The 24,509-nt window shown below is 39.4% G+C and overlaps 1 protein-coding gene across 4 annotated transcripts in view; it reads left to right on the top strand.

The window, feature by feature from the left end:
* The window catches only part of LOC115435177 (zinc finger protein 516), a 91,711-nt gene that overhangs the window by 49,765 nt on the left and 17,437 nt on the right, over positions 1 to 24,509 (top strand). For 3 of the 4 annotated variants that reach the window (XM_030157421.1, XM_030157419.1, XM_030157422.1), the window contains exons 2-3: positions 5,557 to 7,791; positions 19,447 to 20,746. In XM_030157421.1, the coding sequence (XP_030013281.1) occupies positions 6,031 to 7,791; positions 19,447 to 20,746 (3,061 nt within the window). In that variant the 5' untranslated portion in view covers positions 5,557 to 6,030. Of the gene's footprint in view, positions 1 to 5,556; positions 7,796 to 19,446; positions 20,747 to 24,509 lie in introns of all 4 variants that reach the window. The other variant, XM_030157420.1, reaches the window with a different exon arrangement.

The raw sequence follows: 24,509 nt of genomic DNA, 5'->3' as shown, positions 1-24,509 counted from the left end.
GAAAAGTCAAAAATTCCTGTGAAGTGACTGTGCGTCACATCTGTTTATTTCAGTATTTTCCAGATTGAAAAGATAAACATGAGTGTGTTCATCCCACACAGTTCAGCACATCAGACAGAAAACAGCCTCCAAATGTAAGGAAACTTCCCCCAGCGGGAGGCACGAATAAATGTACATTTACAGACATACGCTGTTTGGTTTGGGTGATTTTATCAATTGTTATTTCATTTTCTTATTTGTTTTGTTGATTATTTTGTTGATTTTATCATTTTTGTTTGTTTTGATGATTGTTTTGTTGATTTTATTGATATTTTATCATTTTTTGCTTGTTTTGATGATTATTTTGTTGATTTTATTGATTTTTTTTAAATAATTTTTTTGGTTTTGTTGATTATTTTGTTTTTAATTGATTACTTTTTTTTGTTTGTTTTTGTTTTTGTTGTTCTGAGTTGTTTCTAAACTACGACTTTATTCTCATAGTGTTGAGTGTTTTTATTTTTTTCCTATGTGGCCCGACTACGCCGTCGTATGATCTGACTCATCTGGCTGTTGGAGGTTCAGTATCTGCGGTACGTCGATGACGGTCCAGGTTTACAGGGTCAACTTCAGCTGTGTTGGTTCATCCTTCAGCGTTTTGACGTTTTTTAATAAACTTCCAGTGACTTCGATCATCGCTGATGTCCTCCGTCGTCTTCTGGACAGTTTCTCCGTCTTTAAGCCAATCTGTCTTATTTTTCGGGGCCTGCATTGTTTCCCCTCTGCTGGATAATCTCATTACATTTCCATGTGCACATGTGACTGTCTGGTGGATGACAGGCTTACTGTTGAAGAAACCCCCCCACCCACACTCCCACCCCCACCGCCCTCCTGACCCCAATTGTTGGGGCCATTTAATAGGAAATAAGATCATTATCCTTTGTTTTTAGCGCCAGAACTGTAAGGAACTCCTGAGTATTAAAAGTGGAGGACAGATGGAAGGAACGGCTTTGGGTTGTTTTGGACGTTCATCACCGTTTTGTCTGGTTTAGTGTTTTTGATTATTTTTAGTGAAACCTGTGGATCAGAGTCAGTTCAGTTCAGGTTCCACATTCAGCCCAATAGGATCTGAAATGTACGACAGCATATTAATGCTACATAAGAAAATAAAAACACTGTCACTACGAGAATAAAGTCGTAAAATATAGAGTTAAACCCGTAATTTTGTGAGAATAAAGTCAAAGAGTCATAAGTTTACAAAAATGAAGTCGTAATGTTATGAGAATAAAGTCGTAGTTTAAAAAAAATCCCTCAAAATTTAATGACAATATGTACTTTTATGAGATTAAAGTTGTAGTATTTTGAAAGTAAATTTGGAATAGTGCGATAAAAAGTCATAATTTAGAAACTGTAAGCCTTAACTCCTTAAAACCTGACCCTGTGTATGTGCAGTTTAGATGGATGTGACTCTTTCACTGTTTGTGCAACTGGAAAAACAGTTTCTGAAACCAACCTGAGACGTTGCACTTTAAAGGTTTTATTGGGTCTTTTCTCTCACATCCTTTCTAGAAGGAGGAGAAGAAGCTGTTTTATCAGAATTATAACATGCAATAAACTGTAAATGATCCCTAGATTTTAGAAGATCTGGGAAAAAAAAAAGTGTTCTGAAAAATGGCCGAACGGACTCACAGCATATTTTCTAACCTTTTAGTCAAAGTAAGAAAAAAAGTCCAGGCCATTCATTTTAGACTCAGGGTTTAAGTACTCGTAATTTAATGAAAATAATGTTGTACTTTGATGAGATTAAAGTTGTAACATTTTGAAAATAAGTTTGCAATAGTTCGCTAAAAACTCATACTTTAGAAATTGTAAGCCTTAAGTAAGTTCAGTAATTTATTCCAAATCCGTTCAGTTAATACGACGAAACAAACCCAAACATGTACGAACTGTCTCCAAAGTCCTTTGACTAATGCTAATGTGTTGATGGTGTGTGGGGCTAATAGTCTCAGTATTTGGCCTTTGTGCGTAAACCCCAAATTAAAGTAGAACCTCACAAAATGTTCCAAGCTCTACATTATGAGACCAGTGGGTACAACTGTATTCTGGAAAATATGATATTTTTCCACCTCTTTTTAAATTATGATGTTATTCTCACAATATTACAACTTTATTCTGGTAAAATTATGACTCTTTTTGTGTTTGACTTTTCATAAAATTATGGGTTTTATCTCGACATTTTACGACTTTAGTCTCATAAATTCTGATACGTTTCTTGCCTGTGTTTAAATTACGATGTTATTCTCATATTCCGACTTTATTCCCATAAAATTATGACTCTTTTTGTATTCGACTTTGGCATAAAATTACATGTTTTATTGCGACATTTTATGACTTAATTCCTGTAAATTCTGGTATTTTTCCCGCCAGTTTTTAAATTACAATTTTATTTTCATAATATGATGGCTTTATTCTCGAAATATGACATTATTCTCACAATATTATGACTTTATTCTCGTAAAACTAGGACTCTTTTTGTACTCAACTTTATTGTCATAAAATTACGTATTTTATTTCGACATTTCACAACTTTATTCTCATGAATTGTGATATTTTTCCTGCCTGTTTTCAAATTACAACATTATTTTCGTAATATTATGGCCTTATTCTCGAAATATGGCAACATTATTCTCATAATATTATGACTTCATTCTCGTAAAATTATGACTCTTTTTTGTATTCGACTTCATTCTCATAAAATTACGGGTTTATCTCGACATTTTACGACTTTGTTCTTGTAAATTCTGATATTTTTCCCACCTGTTTTTAAATTATGACTTTATTTTTGTAATATTATGGCCTTATTCTCAAATATGACAACATTATTCTCACAATATTATGACTTTATTCTCGTAAAATTATGACTTTTTTCTGTATTTGACCTTGTCATAAAGTTACATGTTTTATCTTGACATTTTACGACTTTATTCTCATAAATTTTGATATTGTTCCTGCCTGTTTTTAAAGTACGACATTATTTTTGTAATATTATGGCCTTATTCTTGAAATATGACGACATTATTCTCATAATATTATGATTTATTTCTCGTAAAATTATGACTCTTTTTGTATTTGACTTTATTGTCATAAAATTACGGGTTTTATCTCGATATTTTACGACTTCATTCTCGTAGTGACAGGTGTTTTAAATCCATATATGGCTCTAATATGCCGTCGTACATTTAGGTCTTGATATGATCAGTATTTGTAGCCGTTTGAGTCCATTCCTCCTAAACTGTTGAGGCGGAGCTGGTTCAATAGCATAAATCCTCCAGGATAGATGGGTGGCTCTGGTGCAGGGTACTCATTTGAAGACATCTGATTGTTCTGCTGCTAACTTCCCTCCTCCACCACCTTATCCTCTTATGATTATGATCAATTATCCACTTATAATTAGAGGCTGGCAGTAACTCCGCTTATGGGCTCTGGCACTTTGTATAATAGCCTGTAATAATGCTGTCAGTCACATTTCATAGAGTCCACACTTTCAGGCGCTCTCATCAGATGAAATTAATACTCCAGTTTCCCATTCAAACCTCTTTTTAAGTTTCACAGCTTTGATGGTGACGCCTTTACAATGTACTGACGGCTTTTCAGTTTACTCTGAAAAATGTGCCAACAAAGCAGGAACAGGAAGGAGCCATATGTGATGATGTTTTAATTAGACCATTGACCTGACGGGGGTGGGGCATGTGTGTGTGTGTGTGTGTGTATGTGTGTGTGGGGGGGGTCAATGAGTCAATGGAAGACCCTTAGACATTATTAAATATCATTATTGTCATAAATTGTGTGTGTGTGTGTGTGTGTGTATATATATACCTGCTGAGCCACACTACTGCATGTACAACAACAACAACAAAAAAAACCCAGAAATATGGAAGAGCTGGTTGGTTCTTTTCCAAACAGAGGTGGCGCCGTCGCAGAGATAATACTGTACCAACCTGAAAAACAGCAGATCTGTTTTCCTGGGGGATGTATACATGTGCAAGAGTAGTAAGAATAGAATAGAATAAAACAGAATAGGGACTCTACTGTCACTGTTACAGGAACAATGAAATAAGTTTAGCTGCTGTGTTTCTTTTTAGCAGCAAACAAGTGAAAAAAAAAAGACAAAATACAAAAGGAATATTAAAATATACAAAAAGCATACTCTATAATATAGATAAGAAATATGCATAACATATAATGGATATTTGTACAGGTAATATAGGATATGGTAGTGGTAGTAATACTACTAGTAGTACTAGTAGTAGTATTAATAGTAGTAGTAGTAGTACTAGTAGTAGTAGTAGTAGTAGTAGTAGTAGTAGTACTAGTAGTAGTAGTAGTAGTAGTAGTAGTACTAGTAGTAGTAGTAGTAGTACTACTAGTAGTAGTAGTAGTAGTAGTAGTAGTACTACTAGTAGTAGTAGTAGTAGTACTACTAGTAGTAGTAGTAGTAGTAGTACTACTAGTAGTAGTAGTAGTAGTACTAGTAGTAGTAGTAGTATAGTACTACTAGTAGTAGTAGTAGTAGTAGTACTAGTAGTAGTAGTAGTACTACTAGTAGTAGTAGTAGTACTACTAGTAGTAGTAGTAGTAGTAGTACTACTAGTAGTAGTAGTAGTAGTAGTACTACTAGTAGTAGTAGTAGTAGTAGTAGTACTACTAGTACTAGCAGTAGTAGTAGTAGTAGTACTACTAGTACTAGCAGTAGTATTAGTAGTAGCATTAGTAGTAGTAATAGTAGTAGTAGTATTCGTAGTAGACGGTGGAAACACACTAAAAACATCCATCATATCTGTCACTTGTCTCCACGTCTGTTCCTCCGTTCTCGTCTAAACCTCACTTTCTCTTTTCCGTCGTCGTCTAAACCTTACTTTTTCTTTTCCGTTCTTGTCTAAACCTGACTTTCTCTTTCTCTCTGACCTCGTTCAACTCCAGTTTGAGAAACAGAGCTAAGCAAACTGTGTGAAGAGCCACTTCCTGTTGTGTACTTAAGATCCCTGTCATGTGATAGTGTCTGTGGAGGCGAGTGCGTGAGGCCAGTATGGGGAGGGAATACGGTGGCACTGCTGATCTTGCTGATGTGAACACGCACTGCCCCCCCCCCTCCATACCCCTCCCCCCCCCCCCCCTCCACCAGCCTGATTGTGTAAAGTGTCGACTCAGCCAATGTGGCGTCAGAGCCCCTGAGGTCTGCACGACTCATGCACAATCACAACACACACTGCACATACGATCAGGGTTCATCCGTCCAGATATGTTCATTAAACCAATTTAATTCAGTTTATATGGATGTAAATCTAAACCAGTTTAATTCAGTTTATATGGATGTAAATCTATATGAACGTATTTCAGACTCATTTATGAACAGTCTTTTCTCAGAGGTTTGATGATCTTTAACTCATAGTTTTCTGCCTTTGAACTGACCTGCATTATCAGACAAACATGCAGATGTATGTTCTATCACAGAGGTTGTCTTTGAAATCCTAACATGTGTTCCCCCCCTCCCCCTCCCCTTTTGTCTCCTTTCATTCTTAGGTGGATGCTATGCTCGCAGCCCTTGTAGAGCGCTGGCTGTCATGTGACCTGGAAGCTGCTGATGTGCCTAAAACTGAACAGAGAAAGGACGCCAGTAAAATGAGCAGAAGACGTGGAGTGGAAACCCTCCAGGATCAAATCCACATTCAGTCTCAGTTCTCCGTTTACATTTGACTACATGTGTTTAATGGATGATACAGTTGTATGAGTCAACGGTGCTAGTATCACACTGAGTGTATGAATTCATCTGCAGTGTAGATGATGATGGGTAGATGTTATTGCATCCAGTAACTGGAGAGTGTCAGATGAGCCGCCTGGTTTGCAGCCTTATCACTGGATGACTAAAGTCAGGTCGCATTTTAACTGATCGACGGAGGCGCACTAGACACTCCTAGATGAGCAGCTGCAGATAGCAGTAGTTTCAGGTTTTATGAGCTTTTAAAAAGCCAGGTGACGGGTAGATCGGCTCAAAGAATGAATCCCAGAGAAGGCGTGGAGGTGATGGAGAGCCAGGCAGGAAGACACAAGGAGAAGCTGATCCGAGAGAAGGTCAGTCCTGAAAACGAGGTGGAGGTTGAAGAGGACCGAGTCCCCGGGGCATTCGACTGCAGCATCTGTGGACGGAGCTTCCCCTTCCTCAGCTCGCTGTCGCAGCACATGAGGCGGCACACGGGGGCCCGGCCCTACAAGTGCCCCTACTGCGACCACAGGGCGTCGCAGAAGGGGAACCTAAAGGTCCACATCCGCAGCCACAAGCTTGGTACGCTGTCCAGTCACCACGCCAACGAGGATGAGGAGGGCGGGGCTGAGGAGGAGGAGATGAGTGTTTCAGAAGGTCTGGATGGAGGCACCAGTCCCACTAAGAGCAGCTCCGCCTGTAACAGGATGATCAACGGTGACGGGGCCGAGGAGAGTCGCAGGAAGGTCCCCGTGAGGAGCATGAAAAGGGAGAAGTCTGGGACGGACCAGCGGCCGTTCTGCTGCCGTCTATGTGGATATGAAGCCCAGCGGGAAGACCAGCTCCTGAGCCACATAGAGAAGGTCCACATCACGGCCGATGCTGAGGACGAGACCGCTGTGAAGGAGGAAGCCTCATCAGAACTTGACGCTGTCCAGCCTCAGGGTGACGGGACCTTCCCATGTGAGACCTGTGGACAGGTCTTCTCCCAGGCCTGGTTTTTAAAATCGCACATGAAGAAACACGCTGGTATCCTGGATCACTGCTGCCGCATCTGTGGACGACGCTTCCGCGAGGCTTGGTTTCTTAAGTCTCACATGAAAACCCATAACACCAAATCCAGGTCACGGTCCAAAGTGGATTCAGCCGAGCACCCTGCCACCATCAACGATGTCGCCCAGGATCCTGACATCGTTTCGAGCTCCATCACAACCATTTATCAAATGTGCTCCAAATGTGGGAACGTCTTCCACAGCAGAGAGAGTCTGAGAGCCCATGATAAAGTCCACACTCTGAACTATAGCAGGAAGTCCCAGAACCAGAGCAGACCCAGTGACGACGAGGACTCACCTGCTGCTAAAAGAAGATTCCTTGAATACTTAAACCTTGGGCCTGTTGAAGATGAGACTCTCAATGAAGAAGAGATGAATGAGAAAAAGATGGTGGGTCGAAGGATCCCAGAGCTCGACCCCATTTGCAGCTACCAGGCCTGGCAGTTGGCGACCAAAGGAAAGGTGGTGGAGCCCGTGGAGCCCAGTTACAAGGCCTCCAACGGGGCAGGGAGTCCAGGGGAGGAGGCCCTGGCTGGAGCTGCTGTGGTGTTTGAGAAGGAGAGCAGCAGCTACATCCTCCAAGGCCAAGAGAAACGAGGCTCTGGCCGGCGCAGCAGCTCCGGACCAGGAAGTCAGATGTCCTCAGGGGATCGGACGCCCGAAAGCCTCAGCGACTCAGAGTACCGGCCTTCATCTCGCCAGGACCGACGGCGGCCGTCCCAGTCTCAGGCCTCTTCCAAGTCCAACGAGTGCTTCGAGTGCGGGAAGGTGTTCCGCAGCCGCCATCAGATGATCGTTCACCAGCGCGTCCACAGGAAGGACGGAAGACGGGCGTCTCTGGGAGGGAAGGACCGATCCGCCCGAGACGACCGCTGGGGTTCCACCAGTGACCCAGAGTCAGGTTCCCCAAGTCGACCCAGCACCCCAGGGTACGGGGACTCACCCCCCGCCTCCACACTCGGCGAACAAGCATCAGAGATGGGAACAGCCAACGCTGGAGAGCTGAATGGTGAGTCCACCCTGTTACTTCAAAGTTAGACTTTTATTTAATGTAATCACAGATGATCAGAGCAGACACGTTGAAGGAAGCAGGGGTGTCAAACATACAAACAAACAAAACCAGCCCGTCAAGGGGCAGCCGTATATAAGAAGGCAGAGTAACAAGAAGCTTAGGCCCGGTTAGCCAATCACAATGCAGAATGTGAGACAACAGACCAATGAGCTTTCCTTCTCATGTTGAGCAGCCAGAGCCGTAGAATACTGTAATCCGAGTCCTCCTGGTTCCTGGACCATGGAGCTGAAACTGCATCTGCACATGCTGGTATGACACGTACTGACGTCAATCAAAGAATGATAATAATAATAAAATCATAAATCCTGTTGTGTCTTTGCATGTGGGCGTGTCCTCATGTGCGCGTGTCCTCTGACCCACAGGGTCTGAATCAGTATGAGTAAAAACAGCCTAAATGTAGAAACAGAAGTAAAACCACATTCACTGATAAAATGACATAAGAGATGGAAAGGAGGGATGATTTAGACGAGGGCTCTCAAACTCATGTTCTTTCAGGTTCCACATTCAGTCCGATTTGATTTGCAGTGGGCCAAACCAGTAAAATAATAACATAATAACAAATAAGTAATGACAACTCCAAATTTTCGTCTTAAAAAAACAAACATTAAATTATGAAAATACTTACTTTTAGAAACTATCCAGACAAAAAAGATATGAATAACCTAAAAAAATCTGAAATTTCTTTAGGAGAATAAGTGCGATTTTAACAATATTCTGCCTCAACTTGTCATTTCTCCATGTGCATTATGGACCAGATCTACAAAGACACTAAACACTGAGGAACAGGAGGAAAATAGTTCAAATTGTGCTGAATTTTCTTTAGACATATCAGGTTGTTCATATTTGTTCAGGTTATTCACATTTTATTGTTACAGGATAGTTTGTAAATGTAAATATTTTCATAATTTAATGTTATTTTTTGCACTAAAACAAAGACAAAAAAATTGAAGTTGTCATTATTTATAGACATAATGTAATATTATTTTCACATCAAACCCAGAAGAAAATCTGGAGTCATTCTTTTTTGTCGGTTATTCTGCTGTTATTATTTGAGTGTCGATCATACTGGTCTGTATGTGGAACCGGAACTAAAATGAGTTCCACAGCCTTGACTGTGGAATTTTGCACTTTGTAAATTCATCCCAGGGGCCAGATTGGGACATTTGGGGGGGACGCATTTGGCCCCCGGGACGCATGTTTGAGACCCCTGGTTTAGACAGTTTATATTCCGGGGGGGTGGACTCCCCCCTCACCCCCCCATCCCCCCTTAACTCCAGCACTGAGTGTAACCAAAGTTGTCATGACATGAGTGGACGGCTTTGTCGATCTCCTTTAATCAGCTTCTGAAAACTGTTCAGTTCTGTGTTCGTCTTCAGACACTGAGAGGTAATTGTCATAAAAGTTAATTAATTCCAGAAACATGAACGTTGTCATGTGAAGCTCACACTGAAGTGACTGTGGCGGTTTTCGGCCCCCCACCCCCTCAGACCTCTGGCTCTGTCAGTGGCTGCTAAACATCTGTTGATGAAATGTGCTTTGTGTGGGTGCAGCGTCGACTGGAGCCCCCGTGTGGACGACAGGTGTAATTACACCCCAGTTATTTCCACACAGTCAATCAAACCCGGTCAATAAACGTCTACTGTCACTGGAAATGATCTCCACGACAGTTCGGATCATTATCTGTGACAGAGTGGTGACGTGTGCAGCTTAAAGAGGGTTTATTATCCCTTTGGAGGCGTGTCAGCGGTGGTGGTGGTGGGGGCATTTCTGAGATGCCGATCATTTTTTCACCTCCACAACCAATAAACAGTCCAGAGCAAAAAAGAAAAGCTACCCATGCAAGGTCAGAGGAGCCAGAGTAGTGAGTGAAACATGCGAAAGGACGGATTCCTGTGGAGAAGTGTTTGAACTGGACTCAAACGGACCGAGCGGCTCAGGACCGGAGCCGGCTGATTGTTTCCACTCCTCCTGTTCTGTTCTGTTGGTACAGACTGTAAATAGCAGCAGCGTTTCTTCAGGCCTGATCGAGCTGTGTGCTATTTCAGGTCTTCCTGTCTCAGGAAACCCCCCTCACCCCCCCCTTATCTCTGTGAGAATATGTTTTTTGCTGTCCTTTTTATGTCTTTGCCATGAAAAATCTGGCTTTCTGTTTCCTTTTTACTGTCGACAACACTGACAGTGTTTACTGTAATTCCACTGGTCGACGCGTCAAACACTTCCACAATAAAATTAGTGACATTTAAAGACGTCTGAGTCACTAATAAAGATAAATTCAGTCCAAACTGCTGGTTGGTTATAGTTTTACAGATACAGTCTGTGAATTAATGATAGAATGGGTTTAAGTCCAGATGAATATTAGTGTCAGATCGACCAGATCTACTTCAAACACTGTCTGCACATGACAATGCATGGACTGGACAGGTTCTATCAGTGGAACATTTAGACATCTGTTGGATAAATGGACACAAACTAGGGATGCAAATTATCAATGATTCCATTAATCATTAGGTGGTTGACCTTATTGATCAATTAACGATTAATTGATAAGCGGTGATTTTCCTGAGAACCTGACTTGGGCTGCAGCGAAGGCTCGGTCTCCCAAGGTCTGTTGCTTTGTCCTAGTGGTGGGAGTGAGGAGGTTAGTGTTGGCTGATCTGAGGCAGGGGGGTGCTGAAGGAGATCAGTGAGATAGGGAGGGGCCAGGTTATGGAGGGACTTGTAGGTGAGGAGGAGCTTGTATTGGATGCGATATGGTACGGGGAGCCAGTGAAGATGTTTGAGAATGGGGGGGGGGGGGTCAAACTGGTTCTATGTAGTGAAAACATGGCATATATGGCCCCTGATCTACAATGAGTTGGACTCGCGTTAATGATCCTGTGGTCGTGGCGTGGAGGTTTTCTGTTGTTTCTGGTTCTTAGTCGTACTTGTCCGTGGTTTCTTAGGTGTCACTCGTCTTCACTCGTCCACGGTCTGAGTGAGGAGTTATTTATAGAGTCACCTCCCGATGGAGACAGAAACAGACAACGGGGAAAAAGACACTCGGAGGACACAGTCGTCCCAAACGCTGCCACATCCCTTTTGGCCATTTAATGACTTTTCGCAGAGGAAAACGCGAAGTGACGCTGAACATGACATGTACGGGCAGAAAAACTCATTAATCTTAAGAATAATCAACCGAAGGTTAATGTTTGTCATTGAGGAAACAGGATTGAGTCTTTTCTACCACACAGTGTTAATATTTACAGGCAGTGGGTTCTTTTTTGTTCTTAAATGGACGTTTGTTCGGTCGTCGTCACCGGATTAAAATGAACACTGTGTCGACTGATTCATTTGTTTTGTGTAGTTTAGCTCCGTCTTTTCCTGAACCGACACCGTATTCTGACTCCATCTGGAATGAGTTTATGTTGGTTTGTGGTGTTTGTGTGTGAATTTTCTACATTTACTCAAGTGTGAGTCTGATTTGCAGCCAGTGTAAATATTATGGAGGAGCAGAAACAATAATCTGGAGTTTTCACTCAACACTGAATTTTCTTTTGTGTTTGTTTAAAGAGGAACGTTCCGATAAACGGGACACATCAGTCTTACTGTACTTCTACTCTGCCGCCTCAGGGCTTCACCTTGGCAGAGTCCTGGATGTGTGTGTGTGTGTGTGTGTGTGTTGGCTGTGCACTGCCAACAGGAAGCCAAATAAAAAACAGATGGCAGGTTAGTGCTGCTGTAGAAAACAGGAGGAATCATGTGCTACTTCCATCTAAACCCACTCCATCAGAGCTTTTACATGAGCAGAAGTAAAACCTAATAATGACATGGCCTAACCTTCAATCTAATTAAAACCAAGACATTTAACTGAAATATATGTGATTTGATAGGGCTGTGTATTGGCAAGAATCTGGTGATACGATACAAATCACAATATTAGGATCACAATACAATATATCACGATACTGTTCAAAAGGCAATTTTTTTGTTTGTTCCTTTTTTTTTTAAATGATTATTTCCTGGAAGAATTGAATTACAGCAGAAATATGCACAAATACTAAACACATTTTTATTTGATCCCAACAGGATCTAATGCTGTATCACAAAATGTTCCTGTGTTCAAACTGAAATTCTGATTTACAGACATTACAGTTTGAGATCCTGTTCAAATGTCTCTCTCAGAAAATAAAAAGTGCTTTTAGGATGCTTCTAATAACCATTATTTAATAAAACAGTGTTAAATAATAATAAATAAAATGTAAACAATAAAGAAAAACAAAAAACAAAAATGAACCTCTGCCATATCTGTATTTGAATAAATACCTAAAAATATCAATACAGTACTTTTTAATATCGATACAGTATTGTGAAATAAAATATCACAATATATTGCAGAACCGTTATTTTCTAACAGCCCTATTATTTGATATGAATTTATTATAACAATTACTATTATAATCAAATCTCCTATTCATTCATTAGTCTTTAAACCAGGGGTGTCAAACATAAGGCCTGGGGGCCAAAACCGGTCCGCTAAATAGTCCAAACTGGCCCATGGGATGAATTTCAGAAGTGCAAAAAGTACACGGAAAATATTAACAGTCGAGGGCATTCAGGGTCCACATGCAAGTCAATGTGGTATCAGGTAAAATAATAACATAATAACCCATAATTTTTTTTTTTTTTTAATTTTTTTTACTTTTTTTTTTTAGTTTAGTTTATTTTCAGTCATATATTCATTTTAAAACAACAGAAGAAGAGAGAAATAGTACAATTTGACTGAAAAAAGGCACAGGCAGAGGCAAAGCTTATTAATGCAAAACACAATACATGGTGTCAAGTAGAAAGAGAGGAGAAAAAAAAAAAAAAAAAAAAAAAAAAAAAAATATATATATATATATATATATATATATATATATATATATATATATATATATATATATATATATATATATATGTTGTTTTTTCCAGTCCAGCCATTACTCTCAAATATAGATGCATATAACATGTGCAATATCTGTCTAATGTTTACAGTCTTCCATATTATTTTATCTTTTCACATTATTTATCCTTCAAATATTTATCTTTCTATTTGCACTACTTAATTCTATATATATATATGTATTTACAAACATTCCTAGTTGCAATACTTCTATTTTTTATTTTTTCTAATGTAAATCAGTGTGCCTTTGTACTGTCATTTGTTGTCTTGTAATTTCTTGCACTAAACTGCAGAGCTCAGCCTCAGTTTCATTGTACAATGACAATAAACAGATTCTGATAATGCTTATTTGAACATAACGAAGGAAGTACACTGCTTAAGTTTTACATTTAAATGAATAAATAATGACAGCTCCAAATTTTCTCCTTGGTCTAATGTGAAAAAAGTAAAACTGTATCATGAAACTATGTACATTTACAAATCCTGTCACAATAAAATGTGAATAATCTGAACTAATGAGAAACCTGAAATTTCTTAAGAAAAGCAAGTTCAGTTTTAACAAATGTTTTCTGCATTTGTAGATCTACTGTAAATGGGGTTAAAAATAACCTGCAACATAATATTGGTGAAACTGCACCTTTTCTTTCTTTTTTTTTTTTTTTTTTTAAAGATATTTCAGGGTGTACATGGTTGTTCAAGGTACTCACATTTCCATAAAGTTATTTAACTGTCACACACAAACAGAACCAGACAAATGCATTATTTACAAGTTATTCTGTCTACTGTTTTATGTGACATCACTTTGGACTGAATGTGGAACTGAACTAAACTGAGTTGAACCTCCTGCTGTAAACACTTGGTATCTGACACATATTTGGAACAATAATAGTATTCACTGGTTAGTAAAGACAGGACAAATACACCATCTGGTGGAGAGAATATGGAACTGCACCTGAAGACTCACTAACATTCCCTCAGATAGATAGATAGATAGATAGATAGATAGATAGATAGATAGATAGATAGATAGATAGATAGATAGATAGATAGATAGATAGATAGATAGATAGATAGATATTTTATTCATCCCATAGGGAAATTTACAATTTACACTATAGATTTAGAATCTGAATACTTTATTAATGTCAGGGGGAAATTACTGGATGTTACAGTCGCTCCATTCAAGTAGAATAAAAAGTAGCAGGAAAGAAATGACCAATAAAACAAAAAAGAAAAATATGTACAGGAGACTAAATGTAGAAAATTCTATTAACCTGTAGTTATTCAATTATGTGAATGAGTGGAAAAGGTTCAGGTTGAACAAGGGACGAATATTAGAATGAGTTCCATGTTCACTGATCCATATGTGAAACAAGGTTATTATCATTAACGAAAACTAACAAAATGACAAAAACTAGACTTGAAAAAACAGTTTTGTTAACTAAAATAAATAAAAACTATAATTAAAAGAAAAAAATGATAACTGTATTGTGTGCTCACAAAACTAAGTAAAACAGATAAAAATTATGGATAAAATTCCCTTTGTTTTCATCTTTGTCAATGTCGGATTGATATCAAATTGATTTATTTCGCTCTAGCAATTTTAGCTGCTGGCAACATACGACACTTCACGGTCCGTCACTTGTGGTTTCCAGTCGTCTTCTGGTCCCCACTCTATGTGGAAACATGGAGACTAAAGTTGGGAGAAAACAGCAGAGTCCTGTCTGGGATTTATGTGAATACAATGGAGAAGAAGAGAAAAGATATAAAAAAAATAGGACCAATGGCCCTGTAGCTTACTGGCCAAATTAAAAGCTTTGGGAAATGTATCCAGATGCCATTCATTATCATCCAGTTGTGTATTTATTATATTACAGAAATTGCCCATGTTTTGGTCATATTCCAATCAGATTTGTAAAAAATTCAAATTCCAGCTTGATATCATTGATACTTACTGATTCAATCCACTACCTATCTCTTATAATGGGAACATTTTTCAAAGTCGCAGCAAAACCAGAATCAGATCCGGATTGAAATAATTTGAATACCTTGTGTTGACACCATCATAAAGAAGCTGTATACCAAGTTTGAAGTCAATCAGAACTGGAGTTTCGGAGAAGAAGACGATTGAAATTTTTTCCCCACAAGAGCCCAAGTTAAATATTCCGTCAGTTCCCGAATCCAGAAGAAGATCCTGATCAGCATGTGGACATTATGTTTTGGTCATCTCCCCATCAGGGCTGGACTGTAGAAATTTACACTGGATATCATTTATATTTACTGAGTTATTGCATCGATCCACTTCCTATCTCTTATAATGGGGAAATTTTTCAAAGTTGCACCAAATCCAGAATCAGATCCGGATCCAAATAATTTCACTAACTTTTGTTGACATCATCATAAAGAAGCTGTATACCAAGTTTGAAGTCAATCGGAATTGTAGTTTCGGAGAAGAAGACCATTGAAATTTTTGTAACGGACAACAGACGATGACGACAGGCGCCGCATGACGACAATAGCTTACAGCCTATCGGCCGGTAAGCTAATAACTAAAATTAAACTAAAACTAAGCATTTAGGAAAAAAATGAAAACTAATAAAAACTAGCAAACCTGCTTTAAAAATGAATTAAAACTAACTGAATTTGAGAAAAAAAAAGTCAAAACTAAATAATAAAACTAAACTATAATGAAAAATCCAAAACTATTAGAACCTTGATGTGAAAAGGATTCCACATACAAACCAACCAGTGTTTGACTGTTTTACCATCAGTGTGAGACTGGACGAACAGACGCAGGGACTGTTTTAGGTCAAATCTCACTGAACACACATGAAAATACGTCCCAGACTGACACCAGGTTCTGGTTAGTTTAGTACAGGAGTGTCAAACTCATTTTAGTTCAGTTCCACATTCAGCTAAATTTGATCTGCAGTGGGCCGAACCAGTCAAATAATAACATAATAATATAGAAATAATGTCAACTCCAATCTTTTCTATATATTTTAGAGTGAAAAAAGTAAATTTACATTATGAAAAGGTTCTACAAACTATCCTTTCAAAAGATGTGAATAACATGAACAAACTGAAAAAATAAGTGTAATTTGAACAATATTCTGCCTCAATTTATCATTTACACATGTACAGATCACAGTGGATCTACAAATACACAAAATATTTAATAACAGACAGAATATTGTTAAAATTGTACTGACTTCTTTTAAGACATTTCAGGTTGTTCATATTTGTTAAGGTTATTCACATTTTTTGTGAAACTATATTTTGTCTTAGTGTAAATATATGAAAATATTTACATTTACGAAGAAACATTTAGAGTTGTCATTAATTCTATGTTATTATGATAATATTTGACTGAATCCTGCCCACTTGAGATTGAATTGTTCTGAATGTGGAACCTGAACTGTAATTTTGTGTGTAAGTTTTGCATTTCACAAATTCATCCCAAGGGCCAGGCTGGACCCTTTGGTGGGCTGGATTTGGCCCCTGGGCCGCATGTTTGACACCTGTGGTTTAGTGTTTTTGGTGATTATTTGTATAAAGTAGTAAAAAATAGTTTAATAAAGTGCATGTTGTGTGTGTATATATATGTCGAGGCCCAAAACGGAATCTGGCCCGATTCAGAATCGGGCCGGCCCAGAATGGAATTCTATTCTAGGCCAGCCTAGAATGGAATCCTGCTGCTATAATGTTATTTTTATACCATGTTTAATGCAAATGATCTAAATTATTACAAAAATCAGTACATGGAATTTGCAAATATGTGAAAAAAAATGAAACAAACAACATTTTAATTGTAAACTATAATACACTTTATTTACAAATAGAACCTAGTGGTACTCCCCACCAATATATAGTACAGTGAAATCGACTGAAATTGACAATAGTTACTCAAGGTATGTAAGACTGAAAATGTAAAATTATGACAAATTATGGAATTATGGATCATTTGCATTAAACATGGTATAAAAATAACATTATAGCAGCAGGATTCCATTCTAGGCCGGCCTAGAATAGAATTCCATTCTGGGCCGGCCCGATTCTGAATCGGGCCAGATTCCGTTTTGGGCCTCGACATATAAAGAGGTAATACTGTCCAATGCTGCTCCCTGGTGGCTGCTCAGTAGAACTACACCTGTGTGACTGAACTGATGAAGACACGTTTGAGGTTTTCAGCTCCTGAAGCTTGGAAACAGTTTTAGTCTGAGCTCCGTCTACAAACACAGACTCCTTAGATTTTAACAACAGCATTAAAAGTCTGGAGTCAAGGCTGTTGGTCTGTACATGTTTGACTGATGGAACATGTTTCTGTGTTTGAAAATACTTTTGTTGTGAAACTCAGGGTTCGTACGGTGTTTGGGATTCTTGAAAATACTTGGATTTCAAAGTTGTGTTTTCAAGGTCGGAAATGGGCTTGAATTCTAACTCTGAGATGTGATTAATTAATTTTTTAAAACTCTTTTTATTGAAATTCAAATAATGACAATATAAAAAAGTCATGTATAGTATCCAGTATATGTGATGTCAGAACAAGAAGAACGCTACACCTGCACTCACATGTACACACACACATTAAAAAAAAAAATAGAAACCAAAAAAAGGAGGGGGGGGGGTTGTCTACCTACTTACTTAATATCAAAGTAATCTACAAAGGGCTGCCAGATTGAATAATATACCTTTACATGATCTTTTAGTGAAATTTAGATTTTCTCCAAATGTAAATGTTGCATAAGGTTTTAACAGAACTTGAAGAGTTGGAGGATTTTTGTTCTTCCAGTCTGACAGAATAAGGCGTCTGCTCAGTAGTGTCACAAACTTAAAGCAACACTCTGTTTAGTACTGAAGTCGATTAATTAATTTTTCATATTAATTCTGCTAGGTTAGATTTCCAGCCAAAGCTACTTACACAGAGGTGATCCATTCTATAAAATAAAAGTTTGTCATAAATAATTTCCAGGTGTTCTCAGGTCGACTCCAGTACAGTTTTATCTGAACCTTTGTCTCTGGTTCCAGTTTGTGTGAAGAACACCAAGTGGTTTCATATCCTTTGGATAAAACTTTGTGTTCTCCTTTCATTTCTAAACTTTTTGCTGTTGTGAATAGGGGTCTAAGAAAATATTGGTTCTGCAATATATCACGACATTTCATTTCAGGATATTGTATCGATATTAAAAAGTACTGTATCGATATTTTAGGTATTTATTCAAATGCAGATATTGTGGAGATTCATTTTTGTTTTTCTTTTTTGTTTATATTTTATTCATTATTGTTTAACACTTATTAAATAATGGTTATTTGAAGCATCCTAAAAGCACTTTTTCACTTTGTCTGAGGGGCAGATGGTAGTTCCTTTGTTGGGATTGAACTAAAATAATGTTCTGATGTTAGTTCTGAACTAATAGAATATGAACATTTGAACAGGATCTGAAACTGTAATGTCTGTAAAACAGAATTTCAGTTTGAACACAGAAACATTTTGTTATATAACAATAGATCCTGTTGGGATCAAATAAAAATGTGTTTAATATTTGTGCAGATTTCTGGTGTAATTAAATCTTCAAAGAAATAATCATTTTAAAAAAAGAAACAAACAAAAAATTGCCTTTTTAACAGTATCATGATATAGCGTGATATATCATATCATGATCCTAGTGTTGTGATTTGTATCATATCGCCAGATTATTGCCAATACACACCCCTAGTTGTGAAACATAATTTTAGATGTTCATAGCGTAAAACAATGTACATAATTGTGATAAAATGTGGAAGAAATAATCCTGAGTGTATGTTTTCCTGTAGCTATGGATTCAACTCCAGTGATGAGGTGAAAATGACCCTTAGAAGGGCTGGAAAAGCGTTTGAATTTGACCTTGAAAATGTATACGAACCCTGAAAACTGCAATAATGGGACTGTATCGCTGCCATCAGGTTAGGGTTAGGGTTAAGGATGCCCCCCCACACACACACACACACACACTGGGTTAAATAAAGGTTAAACAAGAAAAGCACTCAGAGAGCGCAGACCTCTGCCAAGGCAGATCAGTGCCCCCCCCCCCCCCATCACCAACAAAATTTAATCATTTCTTCCTTGTACCAGTATTAACATTTTCTGAAAATTTCATGAAAATCCATCCATAACTTTTTGAGTTATCTTGCTAACAAACAAACAAATATGCACACAAAGCAAAGCGATCACAATACCTCCTGGCGGAGGTAATTAAAACAAATCAAAGTTGAACAGATTAGTAGATAGTTACTAAGTCTAATATACTTCACTTTTAATCTGTTTTCTATCTGTTATTTATACTATTAGGACTCTAAACAGATGTTATTATATCATTAAGGAAGTTAAAGCCATGTGTTGTGTTGTATGAATGTGAGATGAAGGTGGGATTTAATACGTTTTCTTCTTCCCACTCCTTTTTGAGCAGAATTTGAATATTGACTTTATTTTGGTATTATTAGTTTACATGGCAACTGCTATTTTGTCTTGATCATCTTTGTTTATTAATGTATTTACTCTGATATTAGTTCCTGGTACACAAAAGATGTTTGATGTTTTTTCTTCTGTTCAAAACAAATAAATAAATAATTGAATGAACTGAACTTGAACTGAACGTCCTCTTCACTCACTGCCCTTTCTGTCGTCCTTCCAGATGACAAACCCTTCGTCTGTGGCCTCTGTGACTTCGTTGCGTCGGAATCTCAGGCGTATCTGACCCACGTCCGTGTCCAACACCCGGCGGCCCACGATGACCCCCCCAGCCCCGCCTCCGGCTCAGACAGAGGCACCCCCAGCGGCTACTCCAAGCTGAAGAAGACCCTCCTCCAGACCATCGGCCACTCCCCCTCCCCTCCGGCCCACCGCTCTCCTCAGACCTCCCCTCTGGACGCCGGCATGGACCCTGTGGATCTGTGTGTGAGGGTGGGGTCCCACAGGGGCCCGTCCTCTACCCCCCTGGACAGAAAGAACCTCCCCAACCACAAGTGCTCCTTCTGCTCCCACTCCACACGCTACCCGGAGGTCCTGTGGATGCACCAGACTGTGGCCCACCGCATCAACAGCAGCAGCTCCACCCTGGCCCCCAAATGGGCCCTGAAGAACCCCCCCACCCCCAGGAGCTCCTCCAGGAGACGCACCGGCCCCCCACCGGTCCTGGAGGGAAAGGAGTGTCCTCCGCTGCCCCCGCTGATGCGATCCCAGCGGACCCGGCCTCCAAACACCTGCAGTGACGCCTCAAAGAAAAGCAAAGCAGGTCCAGCCTCCCAGGGTCCCGCAGGTCCAGCCCCCCAGGGTCCCGCGGCATCTTCATCCCCTTCTACCTCCTCTTCATCCTCTAAGGCGTCCAGAGGATCCGCCGCAGGACCCCAGGCCGGACGCGCCCCCTCGCGGCCAGGCAGCAGCTCCAGACCCCTCCCGGACCAGAGCCATCAGTCCCGTTTCAGACCCAAGGTGGACATTTACCCTCGGGGGCCCTCGTCGTCATCGTCCGGCTCCTTGGAGAAGAGCACCGGCCCCGTACCGCGTCCCTCCGCCTCCACCTCTGCTTCCAGGACAACGGACCGCTACCTAATGCCTCAGGAGGGGCTGGGCTTCATGCTGTCCAGCAAACACGGCCTGGCGGAGTACAACAGGGGGAGGGGCTCCAGCCACCAGCCCCTCCCCAACTCCCATGGTCAAGGCCGGGCCGGCGCCGCCCGACCCGGCGCCATCACCCACAGTGGCGCCGGACACACCTACCATCCCTCCCAGGCACACGGGGGCGCTCTGCATAATCCCTCCTCATCTGCTTTACCTTCGGAGGCTCGCGGGGACGTCAAACAGGAGGCGGGCTCAGAGACGCCGGACATGCCCAGTGACATCCTCAGCTTCCTCAAAAACTACAGCCCCCATGAACTGGCGGCACTGTACCACCGCTGGGGGGCGGCCAACGCCCTCCTGGACCCAACGGGTAAGAGCCCTTTACTGTTTACTTCCACTAACAGTAACTACACTTTAATACAGATGAACCCTTTTATTATATGATGAATATGTTCCATCTAGTGGTGACAAATGGAACCAAATACTGAATAATTATGTCCATATTTGATGGAAATGGATCCATTCTTTTAATGTTGTCTTCAGTGGAAACTTTTTTTTTTTACCTCCGCCAGGAGGTATTGTGATCACTTTGCTTTGTGTGTTTGTTTGTTTGTTTGTTTGTTAGCAACTTTACGGGAAAATTATTCCAACCATCTTTACCAAATTGTACCCATAGATAGGCCTAGGCCCTGGGACCGACCCATTACATTTTGGGCCAAGTAGGCCAAAGTTCAAGGTCACAGCAAGGTCACAAAATCTCACATTTTCCTATCTCTCATCATTGTGCAATTTTCGAAAATTCATAACGATTCCGATTAGCCTCCAATTTGATCCACCCGTAGCTTATAACAATATCTTGTATCTGGCACAAAATTGTCCACATGCACTGTGGAATGTGGACATTTCAATTTAACATTGAAAGTCCCATTTACCACACATTTTTCATTATAACTCAACAAATATTGATCGGAATTGAATATAATTTGACATACACATAACTGGTACCAAGCTTCAACTTTGTACGAAATATCGCTCTGCTCCATTTCTCTTCCGTTACGCTCTGTTGACTTTGTTATTTTTTTATGCATCATTTTCAAAAAATCACAAAAAAATGCAATTTGTGAAATATCATGAAATTTGTTTTGCACATCCATAGTTTAAAAAGAAATAGTCGATCCACACATGCACACCATTCGGGGTGCTTGGCGGAGGTCTGCATTCTCTGAACACTTGTTTATCTATTTTTCTCACTTCTTTTCTTTGACTCTAACTTGTTATTATGGTTTGGTCGTTTCGTCACATTCTAATACTTTCTCATCATTAGTTTTCAGTGCATTGGTGGGCAGACTCAAGGTTTCAGTTCCTTCAATTTTCTCTGTTTTGATATAACAGACCTTTTTCACAACTTCTGTATTTTTGATCATAAATATGTAATCGTCATGGAATTCTGCTTCCCCACTTACCAGGGCAACTACGGTGAAAGCGAAGAACAAGAGTTTGTTCTTGTTCTGCCCAAACGCAGCCATTTTTTTTTTTCTTTCTTTTCCTGTGGACAGTGAGGTTAAATGGATTCAGGTGATCCAGTCGGATGAGGGACCAAAATTTGGGATTAAAAGCGGTCGTCCGTGTAATTCCCTCCAAGCACAGGCAGAAATAAGTGGCTTTGTTGTAACAGGTTTATTGGAGGCTTGTCCTCCAAATCTACCATGAAAACTAAACAATATGACAAAATACGGTAAACATACACAATAAGAAAATGTAAAATGATAACGTGCACAATATATTCATAATTTAAAATTCTCTGTACAAACATAAAACAGATATACAACATAAATTAGCTCGTTGGCTAAATGCAACTTCAGAAGGAATTAAAATTTTGTAACTTCCATCAGTGCAGTCCTTGATAGCTGCTGCGGCGAAGTTATAGTGAGTTACATGATTATAATTGCAAACATTTACAGTACGTACAGTCTGTCTGCAGCAGACATTTTACATCCGAAACCCACGGCTGTTCCAAGTCTTTACTCATGGAACAGCTTCATTTCTGTTCAGAAAAGTACATAAATACAAATGTTACCAAAACAAAAAGTTAACTGATGTTAGCATTGGGCTAACATTACTGTCCCTACATAGAAGACGTCCACTTGGACAACCCTCAACAGGCCAAACTGATGCCATAATACTTTATTCAAAGCAGACTGATGGTTTATAAGGTCGACTGGACATTAGACGTAAATTATGTCTACATAAACATGCTAACAAGTTCAGTAACAGCTTGATCGCTCTCTACTTAACCTGATATGTATATTTGTACCCTTTACTGATATTGTTCTTTTTGGGGTTAATATTTGTCAAATCACTCAGACAGGTTATCTCCACTCTTTTATCCATTTTGTCTGACTGTGCTGATGCTTGACAGGAAGTCCTTTTCTGCGATGATTACATATTTCAAGTGTGAAAAAGGTCAGTAACCTTTGAATTCACCCTGAACTTTAATGAACATTTACATGATCCGTGAATTGAATATACAAATACAAATTAATACATGATTTATACTGAAAAATGCAACATGCAGAGCATGATGAATAAATAAATTATGATGAATCCCTTAATGGATAAATGTGGAGATGAATTCTTTTGGATGTCACCTCAAATACAGTTATAGTTGTTTTAAGGTTCACACTAAACCACTGTCACCAACAGACTGATTGATTTGATGTTTGTTCCACTGTTAAAAGGGATGTAACGATTACTGGTATAACAATAAACCACAGTAAAATTGCCAACAGTTAGTATTACCGTTTAAATTCTAATTATCATGATAACTGTGTTTGATTACCGCACTTTTCCGGAGAAAACGCCGATGTAAAGATCTGCTTTTATGTAAAATATTTGAGTATAGTTTTAATTTACTACAGTTTTAATTTTCTATACCTAATATTTGGAACCAATATTCACTTTTAAAGTCTTTGAAAAGGTTCGTTAAGCATCTTTGTGTTATTTATACAATAAATTATATGCATTTTTCAAATCAGATTTTATATATTTTTTGTGTTTTCTGGCCTTTTATGTTTTTATAGTAGGCTAAAGGTAAAAAATAATAGACAGATGAGATAGATGAAGTTGTGCTGAAAAAACAGATCCCAAACATGGCTATAATAAACATGTGTTTATATAGTATATAAAGGCAAAATCAAAAGGACTGAAAAACAGCCAAAATAGGCTCAGACCACTAAGGGTTAATATTTGAATGTTTCTGCAACAGAAGGTACACTGTACCAATTATTTTATTTTATTTTATTTATTTATTTATTTATTTTCAAAATACAACTTGGTTAAATTATTTCAGTGTGTGTATCAGTACTTTTTGAACAGTTAGAGCACAATTTCAACAATACTACGATAATAATGATAATCGTGATAATTTCGGTCACAATAACCGTGATATGAAATTTTCATATCGTTATATCCTCAACTGTTAATAATCCAAAGGTGATGCATTCAATGACCACACATGCATGATAAAACACAGTATCTGGGGCAGCGTGTGTGTGTGTGTACATACGTCCATATGTGCTTGGTATTTAGATGCACAACGAGCTTGCGTGTGCAAACGAGTAGTTGTGTTTTTGTTTTTTTTTTCACTGTGAAAGATGTGAGAGAACCTTTGCTGCTCAGGTCTGCGAGGCATGCCTGCTTTCCAACTCCACTCTCCCAGAAAACTGTCACAAACGGTTTAGGTCACGGCTCTGCCTGACGAGAGCCTCGCACAGATGCAAACGGAGGGAGGAAAAACACAGGGAACGGCAGCAGAGGAGGCAAAGACACGAAGCCCACTCAATAATTACCCGAGCAGCTGCTGTGGAAATGGTCATTACCAAACATCAGTATTATTCGCCCATTTTCAGCTGTGTCTCTGAGGTCAAGTGGGGCTGTTGGAAGCCGGGGGTCAAAGACAACAGCCCCCCCCCCCCCCCCCCCCAAGCGGATGCAGGACATCGCTGTCAGCCGTCCAGGCGCATATCGTCACCGTCCGCCTTAGCCCTTTGAGTCACATGCTATAAAGTGACCTTTTTGGAGCTACTACGTCTTTCTGCCGGTCTCTGTGTTAACTGAGTGAGTGTGTGTTTGTG

Source organism: Sphaeramia orbicularis, chromosome 16, assembly GCF_902148855.1.
Source record: "Sphaeramia orbicularis chromosome 16, fSphaOr1.1, whole genome shotgun sequence".
Classification (NCBI taxonomy): domain Eukaryota; kingdom Metazoa; phylum Chordata; class Actinopteri; order Kurtiformes; family Apogonidae; genus Sphaeramia; species Sphaeramia orbicularis.
Note: the sequence above shows the minus strand (reverse complement) of the source record. Positions and strands in the feature narration are given on the sequence as shown.